We start from the raw sequence: 27,379 nt of genomic DNA on the forward strand, positions 1-27,379 counted from the left end.
ACTGCGTCAGTTACCTGTGCACACTTCCTCCTTAAAGGAGAGATAAGATGGTGTAGAGGCTGATTTGTGGTCCCTGTGGGAGGCTGTCTTCCTGGGACTAATAAGGATGCTTTCCCTCCAGGGCGAGAGAGGTGAAAGCGGACCCCCAGGCCCCGCCGGCTTCCCTGGTGCTCCCGTAAGTATGAACATTAGGGATCAAGAACTGCACATTGGTAGCCCCAGGGATCTAAGTCCAGCCCAGGGGAGCTAGTCAGTGATATGGTAATAGGTACGCTGGTGCCAGGTGGGCACTGGACATAGCGGGGAGGCACCATGTAAAGGCGATGATTGTCTAACTCAGTGGTCCTCAACCTTCCTGATGCCACGACCCTTTAATACAGTTCCTCATGTTGTGGTGACCCCCAACCATAACATTATTGTCGTGGCTACTTCATAACTGTAGTGTTGCTACTGTTATGAATCGTCATGTAAATATCTGATATGCAGGATGTATTTTCATGGTTACACATTGAACATAATGAAAGCATCGTGATGAATCACAAAAACAATATGTTATTATATATGTGTTTTCCAATGGTCTTTGGCGACCCCTGTGAAAGGGTCGTTTGACCCCCAAAGGGGTCGTGACCCACAGGTTGAGAACCGCTGGTCTAACTGCTATGCCCACACCTGACACTAATATAGAATGATATTAACTGTAAACTGTAATTGAAAAAAAACCACCACCATACATGTCCCACAGCCGGAATCTGATCCTGCTGGAAAACAGCAGAAGTGTAGCCCGGCCTCAGCCACTCATTCCCTATCCGACCAGGTTACTTCAACTCCCTGGCCTCAGCCACTCATTCCCTGTCCGACCAGGTTACTTAGCTCCTCCCCCTTCTGACTGGATCGCCCTCCTTACTCTTTAAAAGATGAGGCTAAAGGACTTGCCCGGCCTTTGTGCCAGGCCAGGGAGGGCGCAGGTGCCTGCCTCCAGGAGCCCTCTGACCTGTACAAGTCCTTCACCAGAGGACAGCGCCCCGGAAACGGGCTCTGAGCCCCACCTTCCTCAGAGGCCGCCCCGGTGCCCACTTCCACACGCACGCGGTCCTCGGAGAGACCGTCCCCCGCGTGACACACCGTGGGCACCTTCCTGCTGACTCGGGGACGGTCTTCCTCCAGGAAAGCATCAGGCTGTCCGCTCAGGCCCGTCTTTCCTGACCTTCCTGCGGCCTCCCTCCCCGGATGACTGCGTTCTGACTGCGAGTCCTGACGAGCCGGGCGCCGGGGCCGGTGGCCGCTCACTCGTGTTGTTTCTGGCCGCAGGGACAAAACGGCGAGCCTGGCGGGAAAGGAGAGAGAGGCCTTCCTGGAGAGAGAGGCGAGGGCGGGCCCCCCGGGGCCGCAGGACCCCCCGGGGGAGCTGGACCTCCGGTAAGTCTCCTCTCCCCTTCTCTGAAGCTTCTGGCGGGACTTACTCTGTCAGCCTGATTGCTTGTCATGGTGACAGGAACAGTCTCCATAGCAACATAGGTCTGAGATCGAAGCTTGGCCCAACAGTCTAAATGTCATCTCAACTAACGCTTCGTAGAGTTTTGCTTTGTTGTTTGCGGGGAGAGGTTCTTATGTCCATGGTAGGGTTTTCCCCGAGTTTTATTGAAATGTCATCACCATAGAACGTTGTATGAGTCTCAGGTGCATGACAGCATGGTTGGACTTGTGTGTACATTGCAAAGTGATGACCACAACACAGAGTTACTGGTTGGCAGGGGCTTAAGGCTTTGCCAAGCATGTGACGTGGTGCCCTTCTTACGCATCATTCTCACCTCCGTTCCACACAGGGCCCCACTGGTCCCCAAGGTGTCAAAGGTGATCGCGGCAGCCCTGGCGGTCCGGTGAGTGTGCCCCTCTGAACTGTCATTGCAAAGCACCCCTTAGTGCCAGTCTGTCTACAGACTGCTTTGACAGCGCTAGGTCCCCAACTAGAGTATAAAGACCATGGTCGCTTCCTCACATATGAGTCACATGTAAATTCCAAGAGGAAACCAAACCATAGTGATCAGAGTAGAAGGCGGACCCCCACCCCAATGCTTGTACTTTATCCGAGTGTGTAGTGCCTAACTGTTCGTTCCGCCTCCCTTTTAAACGCGCTGTCCTCCCGCAGGGCGCTGCTGGCTTCCCCGGCGGCCGCGGACCCCCCGGCCCTCCTGGCAACAACGTAAGTGCTTCCCAACGGCTTCCTCACCGCCCCACGGGGCTCACAGACGATGAGAAACCCCCTCGCTCATGGCTTTGAACCAAGTGCCATAGAAAGTGACTGGAATGCGGGTGGAAGAGGGAGGAATCTTTAACGTTTTCATTGTAAAATACTCAAATGTTGGACCTGTTTGTAGGGTAACCCAGGCCCCCCAGGCGTCAGTGGTGCTCCAGGCAAGGACGGCCCCCCGGGCCCCCCCGGGAGCAATGGCAGCCCCGGCAACCCCGGGATTTCCGGACCTAAAGGTGACGCTGGCCCGCCCGGCGAGAAGGGCTCCCCCGGGTCCCAGGGCCCCCCGGTGAGTAGTGTTGCCCTGCCATCACTAACGCCGTGAGGAAACGTACTCACGTGCAGGGGACTGAGGTTTCGCTGTCTGCCCCGCAGGGCGCCCCAGGCCCACTCGGACTCGCAGGGATCACCGGCGCGCGGGGGCTGGCGGGGCCCCAGGGCATGCCCGGGCCCAGGGGCAGTCCTGGCCCGCAAGGCATTAAGGTGAGTGTCGTCTTCGCATCGCTCGCCGCTGGTGTTTCCGGCAGCCTCGGGGGTCGCTTAGCCACAGCTTGGACAGAACGAGCAGGCTTTCCTGTAACAGATGAAAGTTCCTGATCTTTTCCCATCTGGGGGAGCACGCATGTTGTTAAAGGCTCCAGAGTACAAAGCAATGCACACCATAGGCCAGCTCGGAGCGCGCGCACACAGGGTGGAGGGCACAGAATGAGATGTTTTTCCCACCCTCTCAGTTGCCTCTGTTGGGAAACTTGTGAGCATCCTTCAGTTTATTGACTGTGAGTCTGAAGGGAGAAATAATGTCAGCGTACGGACCTGCGAAAGCCTTTCACTGACAGCAATTATTCATCGTTTTGCACTCCTGACTGGCTTTCACTAATATTGCTTGGATAGCTTAGTGGTTAGCATCTGAAATATTCATTTAGCAAATGGGGCAATCCAGTTCTGTTTTATGAAGGCGCATATTTCGATACTTCAAGCACCTCTTTAAACTTAAAGGTCATATGATATTGTAAACATTCTGTGTGCGATGTATACGGACGCAGGTAGCAGGTGTCTAGTCTGTAGGTGGAGCCAGATGTTTAACGTCACTTCAGGGTCATGGTCGCCATCAGCCCATCGCTTCGCGATGGCGCATCCTTATCTTTTCCTCATAATGGCCACGTCTGTGTCTGCATCTCCTGTTAGGATGGCTTCTGAGCCTGACAACCTGTGTCCTGTGTATTACTCAGCCCCTCGGTGTCCAGAGTCACTGGAGAAGTTAGAAAACGCAAGAAGTTTGCTTCTCCAAAGCTTTTCCCTGTGGAGACCCTGTTAGGAACCAATTCAACAGAAGTGGATTTAAACTTCTCACAACATGATATTCATTTAGTCCTCAGGTTTAAAACATGTCCGGTATGTTTCTCGCAGGGCGAAGCAGGGAAGCCGGGACCCAGCGGTCACAACGGAGAGCGCGGGCCGCCTGGGCCCCAGGGCCTGCCCGGCCTGGCGGGGACGGCGGGCGAACCCGGGCGCGATGTGAGTACCGGGTCCCCCGAAACAGCCAACCAGCCAGGTGGTCCTGGGTAACTTACTGAAGCCAGAGTCCCAGGGACCTTCAGGGCGAAGAGTGTGAATATGGCCGCATTTCTGTTACAACTCAGAATAGCCTCGAAGGTCCATGTCCATTGATATGACTCAATGAGTGACCGTTCACGGGGAAGAATATGACCTCTGGGTAAATAAAGAAACGTGTTGGGGCGGGGACACCCTGAGCTGCACCATTCCTTCTGGGTGGACCTGTCCTCCATGTTTTCCGTGATTAGTTTTTCCTTTAATGGCAGATTCCCGTGATCAGCTTAAAGTACTGTTTGTCCCGCTTTTATGTGACATCTCTCCCTGAAGGGTTCCTATTGGACACTTTCTCCCTAATCACGTCTCCCTGTCTCACCCCAGGAAATTTCACCCACAGACACACCGCCCTCAGGCACGTCAGCTCGGCAGGGCCACGCCCACTGCAACAGCCACGACATTTTATCCCAAGAGCCAACTCCCACCCTCTCTAGGAGGACAGTGTTCCCCGCGAGACGTGGCGTCGGTGGCGTTGGAGTGGTTCCAAAGACGTGGATGTCACTCTCCGTTCCTTTTGTCTCTTTCCGCAGGGAAACCCTGGATCCGATGGGCTCCCGGGCCGTGATGGAACTCCTGGGACCAAGGTAGAGCAAGCACACGGACAGCAGGCGCGTGCAATTAGAGCTGGCTGCCGGCCACACTGATTCTGGATCTGGAATTTCCCCACAGGGAGATCGTGGTGAAAACGGCTCTCCAGGCGCCCCTGGCTCCCCGGGACACCCCGGCCCGCCCGGTCCCGTGGGTCCAGCAGGAAAGAGTGGTGACAGAGGAGAACCTGTGAGTCTTACTACGCACCATCTCTCTTTACTTGTCTGTTTTCCTCCAGAGAGAGGCTAGTAGGCAGCAGACAGAATGTCACATCTGCCAACCAAAGAGACCCACCATCACTCGCTGTGCAGTTTTTACACGCGTCATTCGGTAGGCAACGGCGGTCATAAGGCTACAGGAGAAGTCTCTGGCGGTAGTCAGTGACGAGCTCATTACTAAAATTCAAAATGGCACTAACCAGACCAAGTATGCACTTACCAGGTAAACGTAAGGCTGGGTTAATAGGACGTTCTCAGCTTGTCTGTTTAGACCCCCTGGTAAAGATACAAACAGGGGAAGGACACTGAAGGAGGACATGATACTAGCTTTCAATAACAGTAAGCATAGTTATTCCTGCAGAATGCAATTAACTTTGAAATCAAACAAAACTATATCACTGAGTGACTAATTCCGTGTATTCCTGTGTTTCCTTTTATTTCAGGGCCCTTCTGGCCCTACTGGTGCCCCAGGTCCTGCTGGTGTCCGCGGTCCTGCTGTAAGTCGTGTTCTTTTCCTAACTTCCTCTATCGAGGGAAAGTTCTCTCTTCTGGCATGTTCGGGGGACAGGGGGTGACAAAACACGGAACTATGGGACAGAGGTTCAACTTCCCCTCAATGATGCAGAAAGCAATCCCAGACCCCAAAGTTCTGCAGGGCCAAGGGTGTACACATCAATTACTGGGGTCTCATGCAATTATCAGTCCCAAATCCCATCAGTGTGTGGATGGGATGTCTAAGAGAATGCCAGAATGTAAGAGAATTTCATTGGTGTCAGTTCTAGCGTGTTTTCCCAGTGACTATGTGTGAATAGAGCCTTGACTGGACATGTGTTTTTGTAAAGGGTCCCCAAGGCCCGCGTGGCGACAAAGGTGAAACAGGTGAACGTGGTTCTAACGGCATCAAAGGACATCGAGGATTCCCCGGCAACCCCGGCGCCCCCGGCTCTCCAGTAAGTGCGTCGTTTTTGTGAGAAAAGCCCCTTCGTTGCGCTTTAACTGATGGGCTGGGCAAGTGTTATGCACCGAGGGCAGAAAATGTTCATTTCTGAATGTATATGCCCGACGGGTTGGGAAACGGATTCAAGGACGCATTGGAACTCGGAGCTGGCAGGAGACAACGGGGAGACTGAAGGGAAGGAGATCATGTTTATCACGATCCCTGTCTTTCTCGATCGGATCTGGCATGTGTGGTCTCCTAACCTTTTTAAAGTCTTCACTCCTATCCGCCCTGCCTCTCCCCCCAGGGCCCTGCTGGTCACCAAGGGGCAGTCGGGAGCCCAGGGCCCGCCGGCCCCAGAGTAAGTACCGCAGGGAGAACGGGAAGGTGCATGTCGTCGCCCTGTTGGCGCGGAAGGAAGGTCCTAGCACTGTGACATCATGACCCTGTTTTAGGGACCCGTTGGACCTAGTGGGCCCGCCGGCAAAGACGGGACCAGTGGACATCCAGGGCCCATCGGACCACCAGGGCCTCGAGGGAACAGAGGTGAAAGAGGATCCGAGGTAAGACATCCCTCAGAGACACACGCATTTGACTTGCTCTCACCTTCACATGTTCAGAAACACGTTGCAATATTCTGAAACCAGAGTTCAACAATACGCAGTCACCCGACTTGATTTAGAAAATGCGCAATGACTTGACGACATTCTCCACCACATTAAGACTCTATCACACTGCATCGAGGAGAATACCCTTTTTTACAGTTTGATCAGTTCCCAGGTGTAACCTAATGGAGACATAAGCCCGTCCGCCTGTGCTCTCTCCCACTGGAGCCTCACAACCATGACGAACACTCGAGCTGCCAATGCAGGGTGGGCAAGCGTGGGTTTGCGGCGGTTCCCAGGGAAAAGACGCCCGGTTATGATTATGACAGTGGTTTTACTAACTCCGTGTTCCATGTGCTCACACTGTAAACATACCTTTGCCTCCCCCGTATGTCGTACATTCTAGTTCTCCGATAGCTTCCGGGATTTCTGTTTTGCTACTGATACCTTCATTCCTAATACCTTTCCATCCTATACTTTTGGGGTCAGTGGGATACAGACTATTCCCCCCACAAGGTACACATGTGGCAAATAAAAGGCAAGTGAGTGATCAGCCCACAGACACAAAGTTAATGACAAACCTGGGCTCAGGGTTCTAATGCTGGTGTGACACAGGAGGTGATTGACACAGAAGATGACTGACACGGGAGGGACTGACACGGGAGGGACTGACACGGGAGGGGACTGACACGGGAGGGACTGACAAAGAAGATGACTGACACGGGAGGGGACTGACACAGAAGATGACTGACACGGGAGGGGACTGACATGGGAGGGGACTGACACAGGAGGGACTGACACGGGAGACACCCAGTCCGCATTAGCCTTGCTTACGTCACTCACCCAGAAGGAGCCTCCTGGAGTGAAACTCATGCTCCAGCACCACCGCCTCTCACACAGCAGAACAACACCTTTCCTGAGAGCGAATCGGAATCATGATAAGTTTGCCATCACTGGGTCACGTCGCCCTTTGCTGAAGTCAGGATGACGTCTCACGGCGTCCATGGTCTTTAGTCCCTTTTCTGGGGCTTCACATGTTTTCTCGGAGACCAAACAAGCACAGCTCAGTGATGTGCGTCCCTCCCTTCCCCAGGGCTCCCCCGGCCACCCCGGCCAGCCAGGCCCGCCTGGACCCCCCGGCGCGCCGGGGCCCTGCTGTGGCGGGGGCGCAGTGGCCATCTCCGGCGGCGGAGGGGAGAAGGCAGGAGGGTTTGCCCCCTATTACGGAGATGAACCACTGGATTTCAAGATCAACACCGAGGAGATTATGACTTCCCTCAAGTCAGTCAGCGGACAGGTGGAAAACCTCATCAGCCCTGACGGGTCTCGCAAAAACCCGGCCCGGAACTGCCGAGACCTGAAGTTCTGCCACCCGGAGCTCCAGAGCGGTAGGTGGGGCCCGGGCGGGGCCGCGGGAGAGTGGCTGAGCCAGGACGTAGGGAAGGGGAACCTGCGGGGGGGGGGGGGGGGGGGGCTGCTGGGAGAGCAGAAACGGGCTTCCAGATGTTGGCTGAAGGGAACCCCTTGACACGGAGAAGAAAGCATGAACTCAAAGTGTAACATGAACTACTTCAAAGGACCCCGAGTAGGACCATTTAAAGACAGTTCCGCAGAAAGTGTAACACAAATCAGTTTGGTATGTTTCTGCACATCATCACAGGCCCATTTGAGTGACAAAGCAATGGTTATCACTGTAATTTGATGCAGACAAAGTTTGCAATCTAATTGTTGAAATAATGCAATTTAATTTTTGTAGTAAGTCAAATTATTAATTCTTTTCAAAAATTAATAATTTGACTTAATTTTTCAATAATTTGATTTATTTAAAAAATCCAAATGAAAAATTCCAGAATATTACATGGAATTTCATATTGCAATGGTATAAGGTTTTGCCTATATTGGTTTAATTCTTTCTGAAAGACACCATTACTTCAAGCTCTTATCTACCTTGACATGGAACACCGCCTTGGTGTCACTTCAGGAAATGACTTGACATAGAGGACAGTCGACCATGGGGACTTTGGGTTTAGACTTACGGCATAGATCTGGATTAGACAAAGAGCGTACATCACACTATACTATAAATGTAAGTACATACAATGCAAACACAGTAGCAGTCAACATTCCGAATGTCTTACCAGGCAAACACACAACATCACTCTGGTCCAAATCTCAGTACTGGAGTCTATAACCAAGTTCCATTGTCCTGTTTGGTGACTATTAGGGGAATATTGGGTTGACCCTAACCAAGGCTGCAAGATGGACGCCATTAAAGTGTTCTGCAACATGGAGACGGGGGAGACCTGCATCAGCGCCAGTCCCCAGAGCGTCCCCCGCAAGCGCTGGTGGGCAGACTCCGGCGCCGAGAAGAAGCACGTCTGGTTCGGGGAAACCATGGATGGGGGCTTCCAGGTGAGAGGGGCTCCCGGTCTCATCTGACACTAAGTCACCCTTACCTGCCGGCCGGCCTGGGTCCTGCTCTCTGTTCACCACAAAGCACGGTTAGTCAATAAACAGAAGAGCCCAACTGACTATACATGCAGGATGCCACTTCTAACCCTTGTGTGACTTCTCTCTTAAGAGCTAAGCTACAATGGAGAACGCCACCACCTTTTAACTCCCCAGACAGTTCCTACTCTAACATTTTATGTTGTACATGTAGTAAACACGTGTTCACATGGTGACAGATGGTTACAGCCTTATCTCAGCAATCACATTGCAAGGCATATACATGTAGAGTCCCTATGTTGTACATCTGGAATCATATCATACAGTACGTCAACGATGCTTTAAGAAAAGTTCACATATAAAATATTCTTAACAAAATATACGAACAGCCTACATTACAATAACCCAACTACGAGCGTGAGTCCCTCACTTGCAGCTGAAACGTTTGACCTGTTGGCTGTGCTCCCCCCGCAGTTCAGCTACGGCAACCCTGAGCTCCCTGAGGACGTCCTGGATGTGCAGCTCGCCTTCCTCCGCCTGCTCTCCAGCCGGGCCTCCCAGAACATCACCTACCACTGCAAGAACAGCATCGCGTACATGGACCACGCCAGCGGGAACGTGAAGAAAGCCCTGAGGCTGATGGGCTCCAACGAAGGCGAATTCAAGGCTGAGGGGAACAGCAAGTTCACATACACAGTCCTGGAGGATGGCTGCACGGTGAGTGTGGCCCTCTCACCGCCCGGGCCGCCCTGAGCTCAGCAGCTCCAGCTGAGCCTCACTAACTGTTTAGAAAAGACATCAAAACAATGAGGGTGAACACAGGAAGGAAGGCGTTTGGGGTGAGTTATATAGAGCCTACTGAGTTGCTGCAGGAAATGCTCAATACCACGAAAAATAAATACGTTTTTCTCGGCCGCTAGGTAAAAAGCAGTTGCAATGAAAGCAATTGAAACTTAAATCCATAATATAAATGTTATCAGATCATCTGGTTACTACGCACTCTGCCTCATGCAGAAAAAGGTGCGCTGTGTCACAGTGTGCCTGTGACACCAGCAACGGCCTATGTCTCATGGCTGCCACGTCTCCTGGCTGCATCGTTTCTCTTGTGCTTGATGTAATCTCATGTTGTTTTGGACAGTAACACACTGTACAGGCTTGCAGCCTGGGAGCCACAGGCTAGACCATCCAGCCTCGGTGTGTGGGAGGAGCAGGCTGTCCCACCGAGGTCCATGCAAACGCGCTCTATGTTGTTCACATAACGAAATCGCCTAAAGACACACCTCTGAGCAGGGCCGCCTTCGGGAAGCAGCGTCTGCACGGGACCGTGATGCTGTGGTCACTTACCTGTTCTTGCTCTTTTTACAGAAACACACCGGCGAGTGGGGCAGAACGGTCTTCGAATATCGGACACGCAAGGCGGTGAGACTCCCTATTGTGGACTTCGCGCCCTATGATGTTGGCGGTCCCGATCAAGAGTTCGGTGTGGACATTGGCCCTGTTTGCTTTCTATAAGCCAAACTCTGTCTAAAATCCCAGCCAAAAACCTCACACTCCATATGTGCTCCTCTTGTTCTAATCTTGTCAACCAGTACAAGTGGCCAACTAAATTCCAGTTATTTATTTCCAAAATTTTTGGAAAAAGTATAATTTGACAAAGAAGGATAGTTTTTTGTGTGTTTTTTTGCTGTTTCACCAAATACAGTTCAAATGCCTTTTGTTCTATTTTTTTAAAAATTTCAATTTCAAAATGTCTCGATGGTGCTATAATAAATAAACTTCAACACTCATACAATCACACTGAGTTACTTCTTTGAATCCAACCCATGTGCAGAGCAATGACTATGCTTATAATTCAAGAACAACCATTCTTTCTGAAATACTCAGACATACAATTTGAAAAGACCTCCCTGTTTTAACTACCTCAGCCTGGTCAGAAACACGGATGAAGTCTCTAAGTCCCAGAAGATGAAAAAAAAAATGTATAAGTTGGTAAAATTTATGAATTGCATTGATTTATTTTCTAAAATATTTGTTTTTTAAAAATGTAGCATAGCGTGTAGTGCAAAAATTTAAAAAAATATTTTTTTAAGATTCACCGTTATTTTAATCTTGGATATCAGCTGCTTTTAAAGGTGCTTTCCTCCTCCCCCGTCATTGCTAGCGTGATCAAGATGACCAATATTTGGGGAGACTTTGAAGACACATGTTATGGTGCTAACGTACTTTCACTTTTAAAACTCGAGGCCAGAACTGTTGCCTTTCCTTCCAAACACTGAATGCACACGGTCTGTGCAGGTCTCCTGTCCAACCAGGCTGATTGGCATGTCACTGTAGAGGACTATCCCTTCATCGTGTAAAAGTCAACAACAACAACAACAACACACAAATTATGGGGCTGATGTGCCACAATAACACAGGGAATGTGTTGAAATTTCACTTTGTAAGCTTGTATGTGGTTGTTGATCATTTTTCCTTACAGACACCCATAATAAAATATCATAATGAAACATTCCTCGTTTTTGTCACTTTTCATAGACTTAGCACATGCATGTTTACACTTAGGATCTTTAGTGATTTCCTCAAAAAAAAAAAAAAGAATACTGAAACCTCACTCTATAGCCCAGTGATGGCGAACCTTTTGAGCTCGGCGTGCCAGCATTTTGAAAAACCCTAACTTAACTCTGGGGCCGTGTCACATAGAGAAATTTTTTGATATTTGCAACGATAGTAAAACAAAGATGTATATTTTTGATATTTATTTTATATATTTAAATGCCATTTAACAAAGAAAAATCAACCCAAAAAAATGAGTGCGCGTGTCACCTCTGACACGCGTGTCATAGGTTTGCCATCACTGGTCTAGCCTAATAACGCAATGACCTTCAGACGTACGAGTTAATATAACCGACGTTCAGAGCAGGGAGCATGCCCGTGGGGGACAGTGCAGATATTTGGGTCATATTTAGTGGAAGCCCTGAGGCACAGTGGAAGCGGAAGGCATTCAATCTATCCGAGCCGAACCCTAGAACAGTAACATCATAAATCAGGTGTCCCTAAAGAGGAAGTGAGCAAGGAGGAAGATGCTGGAAATTGTTAAGGATGTAAGCTGGGTTGGCAAAACTGACACCAGGAATAAGTGCAAGTTTAGGATGTTCCCACCACCTTTACACACCGCCTACCTCACTGCCATCTTCAGCCAGCCCCTTCTCCACCATCAAGTTCTTATTCTTTCGGTGACTGTCAAGAAAAATGGTATAGTCTTGCACATTTGGCTTTATAGTTTGATGTTTGCTGGCTGTAAATGGTTTATAAAACTAATACTTTCAAAAATAAAAATATCATCAGTCAAATGTCAAAACTCTTAGTCAAGTTATCCTCCACGTCAGGGGCAACGCATGTCAACAGTTTCTCCTGCATCTTTCCAGAAATACTTTATATAGTCTCTAAATATATTATCTATTATACGATTATTTGAGAGAAGGACATACACAGAGAGGTGCAGACAGAGAGACAGGAAACCAATTTGCATTATGAGTTAAAATTAAATTACCTGGAGCTCTAATTTGAGACATTGGCAAAGCCAGGTATATTTTGGTCAAGGCTTTTTTTTAAAATATATATTTTTATTGATTTCAGAGAGGAAGGGAGAGGGAGAGAGAGAGAGAAACATCAATGATGAGAGAGAATCATTGATGGCTGCCTCCTGCACGCCGCCTACTGGGGATCAAGCCCACAACTTGGGCATGTGCCCTGGCCAGAATCGAACCTGGGGCCGTTCAGTCCACAGGCCGACGCTCTGTGCCGGCTAGGACTGGCCAAGGCTTTGCACAGTGCATCGCCCTGACGGTGGCTCTCCCGCCTCCCCCTTTCGCTTACACGGTCCCTTATGATTGCACTGGGCCCATCTGAATCATTTAGGATAATCTCCCCACCTTAAGATTGATTCGCGCTTAGTTCTGTCTGCAGCCTCACTTCTTTCTTGCCTTGCCACGTAACGTCAGTGTGCATAGGTCCCGTGGTTCAGGAGTGGACGTCCTAGGGAACTATTGTTCTGCCCACCTATGCATAGAAGAAAGGAGGCCAGGAGACCCAGGCTGGCGGTGCTCAGGCAGGAGGCAGGGCAGCGGCAGGCATCCTGGCTGCAGCGCCCCAGATGGCATGGGTGCCCAGCCCGCGACGGCTTCGCCAGGCTGCTTCTGGGCATGACTCGGAAGATGGCTCTGCACATCGGCCTTCTTTTCACTTCTGCTCATGTGATGAAGCTGTTCATTTCCTGAACTTCAGGAAGAATCTACAAGTCACAGTGGATGCTCAGTAAGTACCTGGTGACTAACGGCTCGCTAAACCGAGGCACACTCACCGGAATGACGCTACATGAATTGGCTATGATTGTCCTGGGAGTGAATAATCAAAATCCCAACTCAACTTAAGAGGAATCGGTGATCATTTATAATTATTCATTAATAACCCTCTTCCCTCTCAAAGAAACGCATTTTCTCGCTCCCTCCTGCACCGCTAACATGGCAATTGGGTTTTTTTTTTTGAGGAAACAGTATAATAACTACTTTAGGCTGCTTACTGACATGGCCCCAGTTATCAGCTCTGCAGTCAGACTGTTTGGCCTAATATCTTTTTTTAAAATATGTTTTTATGATTTCGGAGAGGAATGGAGAGAGGGAGAGAGAGAAGGAGAGGGAGAGGGAGAGGGAGAGGGAGAGAGAGAGAGAGAGAGAGAGAGAGAGAGAGAGAGAGAGAGAGAGAGAGAAATATCAATGATGACAGAGAATCCTTGATCGGCTGCCTCCTGCACGCCCCACGCAGTGATTGCACTGAGCATCATTCAGGAAAACAGAAAAGCTGTGGGAGCACCTGTGTGCACCGGTTAGGGGTACATGTAGGAAAACCCATCTACATCCAGGGTGAGAACTCGGCAGCCCCTGGAGACAGGACTCGCCATCTGTGATCACTTGGCTGGTTGCTCATTCATGTCCAGGCTGACGGAGACGCGTGGTTGCTGCTCACGGCAGGACCTTTCCGTTTCCTGAGAAGAAGCTGAGGGACTGCGCTGGTCCGGCTGCCATTCCTGGTGAGCACAGGCCGAGACGGACAAGGTGAAATCCCCAACTTCCGGGCGCAAGGTGCAGAAGGAAAGCAATGGTTTTCTTCTCACTGAGCGAAAATAAAAACAGGAATAAACTTAAAACTCACCCATTTATACAGACAACGAAAAAGCAAGTAAACATTTCATTCTGCAGATCACTAACTTCAACACGAATCTCGATGAATCTTTCAGTTCTCTGCCTGGCTGACATGTGATGGAGAAACACAGGTCCCCGTCGCTTTGAGGGGGGTGTGTGGAAAGCTCCCTTCCAACAGCCTGGGCCACCTCCCACTCCACTCGCCCTTCAAGACAAGACCCCTCCTCTCCTGCCGGGTGACAGCGCGGCCTTTCTCGAGATGCAAGCTGCCCGCCAGCAGAGACCAGTTCTCCCCATGCTCCACTCTTGTCTCCAGATTTATAACTAGAGTCAGACCCTGAATGCTTCCGGGGTAACCGGGTAAAGGCCCATGTCAGGCTCACACAGGGAGGAGTGGAGGGTGTCCCGCTTTCACAGTGTCTAAAACCGGGGCGATGTGTGAGGAGGTGGTGCCGAGGTGCCAGACAAATGAGAATTGTGCAATTCATGCTCGACAGACGGTCAGCTTTGCATGAACAGAGGATTCTGGGAAGACCATGATTATTTGGCTGACACAACCAGGCCGCAGAGGCAGCCCAGACTAAATGAAGCTGAGTCATCCCACACTTCCTGGCGAGGCGAGAATCTAATTTAAACTTGAGGAAGGCAGACACGTAGGCATGGTTTAGCACAGGCTCATCTCCTAACTCCTCATCAGGCTGCACCCTGAGCCTAGAGGTGCGCGGTGGGAGGTGTTGCAATGCTGGACAGCTCCTCACCGTGTCCTTGACTCTGCAGATGGGAGGGACCAGCTCAAAGGAGCTGCTTGGTTTCCGGGAAATTACAGGATTCCAGCACGCGGAGGCCAAAGGCCAAAGCTAGAGGACCAGAGACTCAGTGGGAATAACTGTCAGAGACAGCAGGCTGGTGTGGTTACAAGCAAACAAACCCCCAAAACAAAAACAAACAAACTTAAAAACAAAAGCCAACAGCAGGGACAAGCACCTCACTTGGAAATGCCTTTGGCGGTGGCTAACGACAGTGAACCTAGTAAGGTGGGCCCATTAGGTGGGCTGCCTGGGAGAGTTGTACTTAGTTGTTCTCGTTGTTGTTGTTTTATTTATAACAACAAATCCAGTGCAGGTGGAGAGAGAGCTTCGATGGAGTGCACCTCGTTCTCAGCTGAGGGGTTCCTAGCACAGGACCTCGAAGGAAGGAGGGCAGTGCTTGGGGTGTCCCGGCAATGACAGCACAACTGATGAGCAGTCGGCGTGGCCAAGCACTGTTCTAGTCACGTTAAACACAGAAAATGCACTACTCACTTCAACCTCTATTTAGCCAAAAATAAAATAAAATAAGAAAATCAGAGACGTAAGGTAAATTGCCCCAGGTCACCTAGTTTGTAAGAAGGAGGGCTAAGATTTTAGTCCAAATAGCCTGGCCAGCAAGGCTCAGTGGTTGAGCATCGATCTATGAAACCTATGAACTAGGAGGTCAGAGTTTGATTCCCAGTCAGAGCACATGCCCGGGTTGCAGGCTCGATCCTCATTATAGGGAGTGCAGGAGGCAGCCGATCAATGTTTCTCTCTCATCATTGATGTTTCTCTCTCTCTCTCTCTCTCTCTCTCTCTCTCTCTCTCTCTCTCTCTCTCTCTCTCGCTTCCTCTCTGAAATCTATAAAAATATATTTTAAAAAAGATATTAGCCCAAACAACCTGACGTAAGAACTGATAATCTGGGCCATGTCAATAAGAAGCCTAAAGTAGTTATTATACTATTTCCTCAAAAGAAACCCAAATTGCCATGTTCGTGGTGCACAAGAGAGCAAGAAAATGCACTACTTTGGGAGGGAAGGGGGTTATTAAAGAACTAGAGGCCCGGTGCATGACATTCGTGTACTGGGGGGGCGGGAGGGTTCCCTCAGCCTGGCCTGTGCCCTTTAACAGTCTGGGAGCCCTCAGGGGATGTAAGCCACAGTAGGACATCCTTAGCGCTACCGCCACCACCACTGTGCTCACCCACCATCAGTCCGGCTTGTGGCTGAGCAGCGCTCCCCCTGTGGGAGCTAACCAGCAGGGGGCAGCTCCTGCATTAAGCACCTGCCCCCTGATGGTCAGTGCACGTCATAGTGACCGGTCATTCCACCGTTCGGTCAATTTGCGTATTACCCTCTTATTATATAGGATAATTATAAATTATCACCGATTCCTAGGAATTCAGAATGTTAACTCGAGTTAGGATTTTGATTATTCACTTCCAGGATAATCATAGCCAATTCATGTATCATCATTCAGGTAAGGATGCCTTGATTTAGTGAGCCACTTAGTGTCTCTCCTTTTCATTCTCATCTATTGCCACAACTTCAGTCATCACTTCTGCTGGAGAAAACTCATAAAGTCACATCTGCATGGCATGGAACTAAAGACCCATCTAGTCTATGGCCTGAGACCCTGCTAACGTTTCCCAATACAGACCTGCGCACCAGAATGAGGTGTTGGTCAACAATGAACTGCAGGTATGATGGTGGCCCCTATCTATAATAATAAAAGGGTAATATGCTAATCAGACCGGACGTCCTTCCGGACGAAGTCGGAGGGATGCCCGGGTCCCAGGTGCCAGAGGGAAGCCAGTGCTGGCAGCCGGGGAAAGGAAGGCCTACTCTTGCATAAATTTCGTGCATCGGGCCTCTAGTAAGATTATAATGGAGCTGGAAAATTCCCTTTGCCTATGGTGTCATTGCTGAGTTGGTGGTTGATACAAGTCTGACGGTCAGAGATGTCCAGTCAGATAAATATATATAGGAGTTTCAACATGTGTATGGCTTTTAAATCCAAATGTGATTATCAAGTAATAGAGTATGAATAAAGAGGGAGCTCACAGGGTATTTCATTATGTGTAGGTTGGTGAAATAAGGAAGAAGCTCAGACGAGGAGAAGGTTCAAAAGAAAACAAGGAAAATGCAGTGACCTGGACGCCAAGTAAAAAAGAGTTTGTTGTTTAAATTTTAGAATGATAGCATATTAGGAGGAAGAATAAGCTTACAGTTGGTGTATTCCAAGGCCAATAATTACAAATTTTAAAAATGGAGTTCAAGTAACATTATGAGTCTTCCTTTGTCCTGGAGATGCCAAATAGTGATGGAAAGCCATCCTCCAATCCACAGTCATCTTAACACATTATCTCTCTTTTTAAAAATGAATCTTTATTGTTGAAAGTATTACAGAAGACCCCTTTTTCCCCACTGACCCCTTCGAGCCCACCCCCAACCCCCACCCCAGGCCTCACCACACTACTGTCTGTGTCCATGGGTTATGCGTATACGCACACAAGGTCTTTGGTTGATCTCTCCCCCCTCCCCTGCCTTCCCTCTCAGGTTCCGTAGTCTGTTCCATGCTTCCATGTCTCTGGGTCTATTTTGTTCATCTATTTATTTTGTTCTTTAGATGCCACATCATTATCTATCTTGATAGAGAAATAAATACAACCCTTTCACCTTCAGGCTGGCACTTGAACAAAAATGAGTTCACTTTGTGTTTGAAATAAAGTTTATTTCATGTCTTGAGGATGAAATTTATAGTCATTAGAGCATATTTGGAAAATGCAGAAAGACAAAAGCTTGCTTTTCCACGTCTCACATCATGCACATCTCCTTAAAGTCTTCTCTGTATAATTTAACATAATTTCTACAATACTACATATGCAATTCTGTATGCTGCCTGTTTCATTTAACGTGATACTATTTTATTTCTAAAAAAATATTTTTTGACTTTGGTAACAATTAGGAAAATATAAAAGAAACTATTTATTTTAAAGTAATGGCTTCAAAGTTAGAAATCACATCAAAACTAACTTACTTTTATCTAGTTTATATTAAAATTTTACTTGTCTGGGTCCTATCATAGAGGAATGTGCTTATTTTAAAAAGTGAGTCATAAACTGAAAAGTATTTTCTTTTCAGACATAACTCTCCATTTAGTCATGACTCACAAAGTGAGCTTGATACAGCACGGGTGAAAACATTCTATATGACAGAGAATACATGAAATCTCTCCCCACAACTTCATGTTCCCCAGGCTGCCACACCTAAGGTTTTCAGAAAGCTTATGAAGAGTTGCTTGTTGAGTCAATGCCATAGAGAAAAACTATCATCCATAGCCAATATGTTTTAAACAAATTTTTCTGTGATGATACTTCTGCTCCTTTTTCTTCTCATGTCTTTAAACTTTGTTCAAAAACATATTTCACTGTAAAATCTTAAGTGTTTTCAGTAACATGCACGGAATTACTTGGCATCTTATAACTGTATCTGATATAATCCGTGTTAACAGAAATCTGGCTACTCTTTGTGGTCCATAAATTTCATAAATGGGAATCATTATGTTGCATACCAATTTAGTGATGATGTGAAAGCAATGGTCTGCTTATTGCAGTCTTCCAAACGAAACATTTCATAATGGAACAGATGGGCATGACAATGACAAGATGTAAGCCCTGTCTTAGATTAGGTTCCCTGGAAGCGGACTCTGAGATGGAGACTATGGACAGAAGGTTTATTGGAAAGTTATCTCGGGAGACACATAAAGGCAGGTGTGGACGGAAGAGAGGCCGGCCCGCATGCCCTGACACCGAGGTCTCAGGCCATCCTGTGAGGAGTGGGCACTGAGACGGCCCTTCAGAGTTAGGATTAAGTCACAGGGGCCAGCACCGAGCCAGTCCCCCGAGCTGCTCACTGTGGGCCAGAACCTGGGAGGAATGGGGTGACCGTCTGTGAGGCAGCACTGGTGACAGAGGGCCATTCTCAGCGAGGGCCAGCTCTGAGCCACAGTGACAGATATCCCCAGAGACCGGCGGGTCAATGGTTTGTCTTTGAAGAGGAAATATGGGCGGAGCAACACATTGTCTGCCACCAGCTCCTACTCCATGATCAACGCTCTGCTAAACACTCTAAGGAATTGCTACCCATGATTGCTGCTCTGCAGGAATGCGCTGTCTAGACTAGATAAGTTGAACCCATATGAAACGGTACAGAAGCAATCAAAAAGGTGGACAACTAAGTGCTTCAATCTGCAGGGCGAACCACAGGGATCAGAAAAAGAACTGGCCAGTGATCACTGCACTGTCAGGACAGTCTTCTTGAAGAAGGTAAAACTCGAGTTGTGCAACAAAGAAGGTTCAAATTGAGGTAACCGGTGGAAAAGAGGAAAGCCATTTCAAATTAAGAAACAAAAGAGAGAGGAGAGACAGAAACATTAATGATTATCCCATGCCTGTAGAACAGCAGAAAGTTCAGGCGGCCTGCATTTATTCATTTCAGGTCAGCGACATGATGGACAGTTATTCCCTGTGAGTCTCAGAATCGAGTCAGCGCTCAAGACGATTCCAGGAGAGCGAGCCGCCATAGAGATGTGGTCAATGACACAGCCCGAGACTCAGCGTAAGTTGTATGAGAGGGAGACGCTGGGCAGACACAGGAAGGGACCACCATGTCCAATGGAAGGAAGAAGGTGGCATCTGAGGCAGACTGGAAGGGATAGACCATTTTCAGGGAGAGAACAGAGTCCACAGACAATGCTGTGAGGAAAGAGGTGCCAAGTTAGGAAGTATACTTGGGGATTTAAATTAGCCCAGTTTCGGAGGGAGCATGGGTTCTGTGTGTGTGTGGGGGCGGGGGTGCGTGGGGTGAGAAATGACACTGGAGGTATAGATGGTACAGAGAGCTTAGAACAGCAAGGTGAGAGGTGTGGGGTTTTTGGTGTGTGTGTGTGCGTGTGCGTGTGTGTGAATCTGCTTCCCACTGCAGAGCCACATAAAGGTTTTACCTCCTGGAATCCCACTGCTTGAGCAGAGCTCAAGGTCAAGGGTTGTGTGGGGAGACGGGGTCAGGTTTGCAGGCAACCAAGAGACACTTATCGTGGAAAGAGAGGATGGATCTACGTTTTCGGGAAGAGGGAAACAAGACTAAAGAACCCTGGCAAGGGATCCAAGCCCTTTCCCCCCAGAACTAGACTAAAGAGTCGCAGGGCGGAGGCGCACTCGCTGGGAAAGTAGGTTAAGAGGGGAAGATGAGGACAGCACAGGGAGGGCAGCGGGAGGCATGGAGAGCCGCCGTCTCCTGAGGAGGCCCAGTGGAAAGTTTCGCAAGCCCAGCCCTGCTCCCCGCTCTCCACGTGGCAGCGCAGCCCGCAGCGATTTCTTGGGAAGGATGCTTGAAGGAGACCAAATGTGTGCCTGATTGGGGAGGACTAGGTCAGGGGCGGCTAGCGTGGATTTGGAAATTCTTTTCATGCAGATGGTCGATGAGATCATCTGGCTCCAGATGAAATCATTAGGGAGCAGACCTTCCCAAAGCGGGTGGGGGCGAAGGACAGCCTGGGCTGGGCGGTGGGAGGGAGGCCGCGGAGGAAGCCCCAGGGCAGGTCGGACTTGGCCTCCTGTCACTCTCCGGGGTTGAAGGGAAGGACCTGGTTTTTAGGGCGAAGGTTGCAATTGATTTGAAGGCTCTGAGCACAGAGAGGAGCTGAGCAGAAGGAAGGCTTTAGTCGGGCTCTTAATAAAACATGACTCAGGCCTGAGTTTCAAATGGAGTTCTGAATCTAAGCCACTCTAGACTGTCTTCAGTGGAGGGAGCAGAGCTCAGATTTGAGGGGATGAAGGTCAGGGCTGCAGCCAGGAGCCCACTGAGCACAGCAGGGTGCACGGAGACAGGGCAGATGTCTGGGGGGAGCTCGGACGGCAGCTTCCTTCTGGAATCTTCGGGGCTTACATTTTGACTACAGATGTCTTCAATTCTGTTGCATTTTTTTTTTCATTAAAGTGGCTAACAATTGTGAACATTCCATAGCTCCAGCTGCCTCGCATTAGCAGGCCTATCTCATCACAGCTTCCAGGGCTGGGAAAACTGTTCACATAAACACGGCCGTTCCACTTCCTCGCGTTATCACCATGCGAATCCACGTTGCTTCCACCTGTGTGCAGACCGGTTTCTTACAGCACCGATGACACGCAACCATCACTGCTCATATACCAAAGCTTCGGGTGCGCACTCCTCGCGTGGTGGTGAATCGCACTGCTTGATAAATGATAGATAACCTTTGGGGTTTTTTTTGTTTTACTTATAAGACAGTCGCATGGTAAGGCATTATTGTGAATTAGATCATTTGAGATGTTTGTTAATGGCTTAAAAATGAAATCCAGCACAGAATTATAAGTACATGTTGAGAGGATCATGCCAAATTCGAGTAACTTTCTCTTAGGGGTCTCTATTATCACTGTCTCCCTGGGGCCTTTGCCTGGGTTGATTTTCAACCAGAATTTCATCTCCCTGTGGTGTTCTCTCCTATTGTTCTTCTTTTTTAAAATATATATATATATTTTATTGATTTTTTACAGAGAGGAAGGGAGAGAGATAGAGAGTTAGAAACACCAATGAGAGAGAAACATCCATCAGCTGCCTCCTGCACACTCCCTACTGGGGACGTGCCTGCAACCAAGGTACATGCCCTTGACCAGAATCGAACCTGGGACCCTTGAGTCCACAGGCCGACGCTCTATCCACTGAGCCAAACAGGTTCGGGCTCCTATTGGTCTTCTTGAGTTCAGTCGTGGACGTGGACAAATAGACTGTGAACGGCATTACAGCAACCGAGGTGGCTTCAAGCCCTCTTTCCCCAAGTTTATGGTTCCCGGTAACAATCCAGCTCAGGATTCTGTAACTAACTCCTTCAATATCAGGGCTCCCCAGCGATCTGTCCTCACCCCCACTCACCTTTCCCATCCTCCTGAGTGAGCCCATTCTTGCCCGAAGCTCTGACCTCGATGCGATGGCTCACACATCTCTGTGATGGCCCAGCCTGTCTCCAGTGGACGCTCCCCCAGCACATGGCAGATAGCCTCAGCCTGGCCCCTTCCCTGTTCTTTCTCTCCCAGTAAATACCCTCACCTTCCATCCAGTACCCAAGCCACGAACCAAGAACAATCCTAAAGTTCTTGCTGCCTCAGCTCCTCACTCTCCCATCAGAGTCTGTTGATTCTGTTTCTAAAACATCCCCTCGGTCCGTCGCTCCTTCTCCATCCTCACTGGCTTGACTCACTCACTGTGTCCTTTTTCCAACGTGGTTCTAACTCCTCTCTGTTTTCAGTCTCACATTAAAAGTTCCCTGAGTGTTACTGCCAAGGTGCTCTTTCTAATATGCAAGACCCACACATGTCTTGCTTGCTTCAAACACAGCATTTTGAAATAAAAGTTCCATTGATCTTTTGAATGGTTCAGATTTACTTCAAAGGGATTGACCTGCAATACAAGATACTCAACATTTCTGGCCCATTCGCCAAATGCCTAGGATACTTCCAACTTTTATGATAACCCAAAGCACCTGCTCACACAGCTCCAAGGTCTTCTAGAAGGTATGGATACACTCCCGGCTAAAAACCAAAATTAGTTTCCTAAAAAAAACAACTCCTTCAGAATAACGTTCAGCCTCTTTAGCTTTACATAAAAGTCCCTTCATCTTATCTCTTCTACTTCATTAATTTATCCCCCCAAAACCCTTGCATGTAATCGACTGCCATGGCCAGCCAAGTTGGGGGGCCTTGTCTAAGAACTCCAAGCCTTTATGTCTGCTACGCCTCCACTGCTCAAGGCGTGGTCTTTATCGCTCGAGATTCACTAAGAAAAACCTTTCCCAGGTAGTTTTCTGTGCTTTCCCTCCTCTCCAAATCCCAGCCTCAGCTAGACAATTCAGTGGTTGTGCAAACTCCATTAAGAGCAGTCATCACCACGCATTTACTCAATTCAGTTGGTGTGTTATGTTTCACCCTCCAAATGGTAAAAACAGCAGACCAAGCACGGAGGGACTTCTTGTAGCATTGCCTGGATGATCACTTTACATTCCAAATAAAAAATAGCAACATCCTGACAGAACATACACACACAGAACATACACCTGCAACAGATTCTTAAGCTACGGTCGAAATCAATCTCCCACACCACATATGTGTTAAGTTTTACTCTAGGTTGTATTTGCAATTTTTGCAAATGGTATTTGTTATGTCATCCAGTAAAATTGATGATCCTGAAAGATACCCCAGTGCACCCTGCTCTTTCTCCCACCCCCACACCACCTGCTCACCTACCTTTACAGGAACTCGGAATAAAGGACTGGAACTATACTTTCAGTATCCACTGGGAAAAACAGACAAAAAAGTACATGTGAGTGTTTTCCTGCCTTTTCTATCACACCTAATAAAATCAGACATTCTAATATTTGCCCAATTATGATAACATTTAATATCTTATTGATTCAGTTGCACTTTTTATTTCTATAAATATCTTCCACATGTTTACTGGCATTTATATTATGGCTTTTGTGAGTTATCTACATAGAAGTTTGCATGTTTCATTTCTTTCTTAGTGCTTCCTAAGATAAAGTATGTTAAACCTTTTGTCATATTTTATTACAAAAATTTTCCCAGTTTGAGCATGGTTGCAAGCATGCTTGTTAACAGTTTTATAATATATATTTAAAATTTATTTTAGAATCTAATCTTCCAACCTTTTATGTTATTACTTATATATTTGTTTTCATTCCCATTCCAAGATTACAAAACTACTCAAAATATTTTGTGGTAATATATTTAGAGGTTTTTTAAAATTGAAATATTGAGTCCATTTGGGAAAGGTTTTGGTACAAAGGTTAAGAAAGGAAACATGCTTTAAAATGATAAATATCTATAAGTTTCTTTACTACCATTTACTAAATAAATGAGAATTAATTTAATTACATATTAAACTCTAATACAGATACATGGATTCATTTCTAAATACTCTTCTTTTACCATGGGAAGTAGCTTTTTAATTATTTTTTTATATCTACATGGGCCAGTGATCCATCTTAACTCACCATTTTTGGGTGTGTGTGTGTGTGTGTGTGTGTTTTTCTTAGGGGGAGATTCCTTTATCACTTTTCTTGCATATTCTTTAGTCCAATGAGCTTTAGAGTGTTTTTGTCGTATTCCATGTTTTTAAAATCCTATAGGGAGGGAATTATTAATTTCTGTATTAATTTAGAAAAAAGAATTGCATTTTTCAAATACTGAGCTTCTCCCCGTGACAATAGGCACATTTAGTCCGTTTTTTATCTTATTTTATATATCTCAATGTTACAGGTTTTTTCAGTCAGGTTCTACAAATTTCTTGTCATGCGTAGCACTTAGTGTTGTATGTTGCTATTGTCTGTGAATAGAATCATTTCATCTATGATATTCTTATTTCTTTTTAATCTTTACTGTTGAAAGTATTACATATGTCCCTCTTTTCCCCCCATTGACCCCTTCTAGCCCGCCTCCACCCTCCGCCCCGGCCTGCACCACCCATTGTCTGTGTCCGTGGGGGATGCAGACATGCATACCAGTTTTTTGGTTGATCTCTTCCCACTCACCCACCCTCCCCACCTGCTCTCTGCGATTCCACAGTCTGTTCTATGCTTCTATGTCTCTAGATCTATTTTGTTCATAAGTTTATTTTGTTTATTAGATTCTACATATGAGTGCGATCATGTGATAGTTGGCTTTCTCTGGCTTATTTCACTTAACATAATACTCCCCAGGTCCCTCCATTCTATCTCAAAGGCTAAGAGATCCTTCATTTTTACAGCTGCATAGTATTCCGTGGTGTAAATGTACTGCAGCTTTTTTATCCACTCATCTACTGATTGGCCCTTGGGCTGTTTCCAGATCTTAGCTACTATAAATCGCACTGCTATTAACATAGGACACATATGTTCTTTTTGACTGGTATTTCAGGTCACTTGGGATATATTCCTATAAGTGGGATCACTGGGTCAAACAGCAGTTCCATATTTAATTTTTTGAGGAAACTCCATACTGTTTTCCATAATGGCTGCAGCAGCCTGCATTCCCACCAACAGTGCACTAGGGTTCCCTTTTCTCCACATCCTCACCAGCGCTTGTCGTTTGTTGATGGTAGCCATTCTGACAGGTGTGAGGTGATACCTCATTGTAGTTTTAATCTGCATCTCCCTGGAGATCAGTGACTTTGAGCATTGTGTTCATATGTCTCTTGGCCATCTATCTATATGTCCACTTTAGAGAAGTGTCTAGTTAGATCCTTTAACCATTTTTTAAATGGAATTATTTGTCTTCCTTTTGTTAAGTTGTATGAGTTTCTTATGTATTTTGGATATTAAACCTTTATCAGATGTATCATTGCCAAATACGTTCTCCCATACAGTGGGCTTCGTTTTTATTTTGTTGATGGTTCATTTTGCTGTGAAGCTTTTTATTTTGATGTCGTCCCATTTGTTTATTTTCTCCTCAGTCTCCTTTGCCCTAGGAGCTGTATCTGTATATATATGGCTATGAGAGATGTCTGAGGTTTTCCTGCCTATGGTTTCTTCTAGGATTTTCATGGTTTCACTATTTACATTTAAATCTTTTATCCATTTTGAGTTTATTCTTGTGTATGGTGTAAGTTGGTGATGTAGTTTCATTTTTTTGCATGTATTGGTCCAATTTTACCAAGGCCATTTATTGAAGAAATTGTCTTGACTCAACTGTATGTTCTAGCCTCCTTTGTCAAATATTAATTGAGCATAATGGCTTGAGTTGATTTCTGGATTGTGTTCTGTTTCATTGATCTATATGCCTGTTCTTGTGCCAGTACCAGACTGTTTTGTAATACAGCTTGATATCTGGTATTGTGATCCCTCCAACTTTGTTCTTCTTTCTCAAGATTGCTGTGGCTATTTGGGGTCTTTTTTGGTTCCATATAAATTTGGATATTCATATTCATACTAATAGAAACAGTAATAATAATACAATAGTAATAATTGCTTCACACTAGTACATAAATCAAGTATAAATGCTCTCTAAACATAGTTTTCTAGTTACATAGTATATAACTTCTCATAATTCACTTAAATGTCTTTTGAACCAACACAAATAACAAACAGTATGTTGGATCCTTGAAAATAGTCTTGCCCTTGTAACAAATACAATTAATAGAGAAGAGTGGAACTAAACAAGTAATCCTACAACTGTGTGAAGCATCATAGGTTGTAAAGACAAGTACAGCTGCCAAGAAAATTTACAACAGGGGATGTCACCCTGGGCTAGGGAAAGGTGTGGAGATTAGGAAGGGTTTTGTGAGGAGGTAGCGCTGAGCAGGGCACTGAAAGATGAGTGTCAGTACACTGAGCCAAGGAAAACCCATCAAACGGTCTTTGACAGGAGTGGAAATCTGGCTTCTAGGAAATGAGACAGACGCCCATTGTGTGTGGAGCAGAGAGGAAGGCAGATGGTGGGAAAATACAGGCTCAGGGCCTGCCAGGGCTCCATAGGGCTTCAGGATGCCTGACTTCATCCTAGGAGAGGCCACGGAAGCTTTTAAAGTGTCCTGCGTATGTGTTGTGTTGGGTTGTGGGGTCGAGTGTGGTGAGATGTTCAGATTTACATTTCAGACTTGCTCTGGTTCCCATGGGAAGAATGCATCAGAAGAGGCAAGAATGGGTGCCTACTTGCAGGCTGCTGAAGGAGCCCAGGTGAGAAACGATGATCACGTGCACGAGGACAGTGGCAGTAGGAATGGAGGGAAGGGTATGGCCTTCATGAACATTGAAGAGGCAAAACTCAAAATACATGCCATGCCAGGGTTCTGGCAAGGCGAGGCAGAGAGAGGTGCCAAGCCTCACTCCAGGGCTCTGGCCTAAACAGAAGGACGAGGAGGAGGCTGTTGCCCGAAATGGGGCTCACCGGCCATCAATCAGCTCTGAGACCGAAATGTGCATTTTCTTGAGCATTTTGATCTACAGGTACCTCTGCGACCCCGTGAAGATGGTGAAACATTTACACATGCATTTCCTGAGCTCCAAGGAGGATTTGGGCTGTGTGCATGCATTTGAAGCTTTTGCTAGATAGATAGTAATTGAAGCCATGGGCGTGGATAAGGGCCTGGGGTGAGAGAGTATTGAGTGTGAAGATGAAGAAAAGACTGATCCCTGGGGAATGCGGACATTTGAATATTGTATAAAATGATGCATTGATAAAGGAGGCTGAGAGAAAAGCTGTGCTTGGGGACACCAGCCATTTTGATAAAAAAAAAAAATAATTAACTTACTGGCCTGCCGCAGGCTCCTCAGGCTTTCGGCTTTCATGGACGCATCATTGCCTTGGTTTGCTGCTGTTGGGCCTCAGGTCCAAATTAGCTTTTTCTTCATAATTCCGAAGAAAAACTGTGTTCAGTGCTCTTCACTCACTGGGGCAGAGACCCTCGGTGCAGTAGTTAGAATCATTTATTCTCTCCAGATTTTGTTCACTTGCTTTCTGCTATATAACACCATTCTCATGAGAAGGGGTGCTGCCTATAATTTCTTTGCATCTCTTTTCGATTTGGAGTAAGTTATATGGTACTTGGCCATAATTTGCTGAATTTTGTGTTACGCGTCAGGGAATTTTTCAGCATTGTTTATGCTTTCTTTGCTATTTTTATCCTTTTTCATTTCAGTTGATTTCTGGAATTCCCATTTGGGTTTTTT

General features: G+C 47.2%; 1 protein-coding gene across 1 annotated transcript in view; it reads left to right on the top strand.

The window, feature by feature from the left end:
* The window catches only part of COL3A1 (collagen type III alpha 1 chain), a 37,837-nt gene extending 27,390 nt beyond the window's left edge, over positions 1-10,447 (top strand). Inside the window, exons 35-51 of the mRNA XM_059702533.1 lie at positions 122-175; positions 1,309-1,416; positions 1,824-1,877; positions 2,147-2,200; positions 2,376-2,537; positions 2,624-2,731; positions 3,656-3,763; positions 4,387-4,440; positions 4,526-4,633; positions 5,106-5,159; positions 5,505-5,612; positions 5,907-5,960; positions 6,055-6,162; positions 7,298-7,592; positions 8,429-8,616; positions 9,127-9,369; positions 10,018-10,447. Of these exons, the coding sequence (XP_059558516.1) occupies positions 122-175; positions 1,309-1,416; positions 1,824-1,877; positions 2,147-2,200; positions 2,376-2,537; positions 2,624-2,731; positions 3,656-3,763; positions 4,387-4,440; positions 4,526-4,633; positions 5,106-5,159; positions 5,505-5,612; positions 5,907-5,960; positions 6,055-6,162; positions 7,298-7,592; positions 8,429-8,616; positions 9,127-9,369; positions 10,018-10,164 (2,007 nt within the window). The 3' untranslated portion in view covers positions 10,165-10,447. The remainder of the gene's footprint in view (positions 1-121; positions 176-1,308; positions 1,417-1,823; positions 1,878-2,146; positions 2,201-2,375; positions 2,538-2,623; positions 2,732-3,655; positions 3,764-4,386; positions 4,441-4,525; positions 4,634-5,105; positions 5,160-5,504; positions 5,613-5,906; positions 5,961-6,054; positions 6,163-7,297; positions 7,593-8,428; positions 8,617-9,126; positions 9,370-10,017) is intronic.
* Positions 10,448-27,379: the final 16,932 nt, after the last annotated feature.

This window comes from Myotis daubentonii, chromosome 7, assembly GCF_963259705.1.
Source record: "Myotis daubentonii chromosome 7, mMyoDau2.1, whole genome shotgun sequence".
Taxonomy (NCBI): Eukaryota; Metazoa; Chordata; class Mammalia; order Chiroptera; family Vespertilionidae; genus Myotis; species Myotis daubentonii.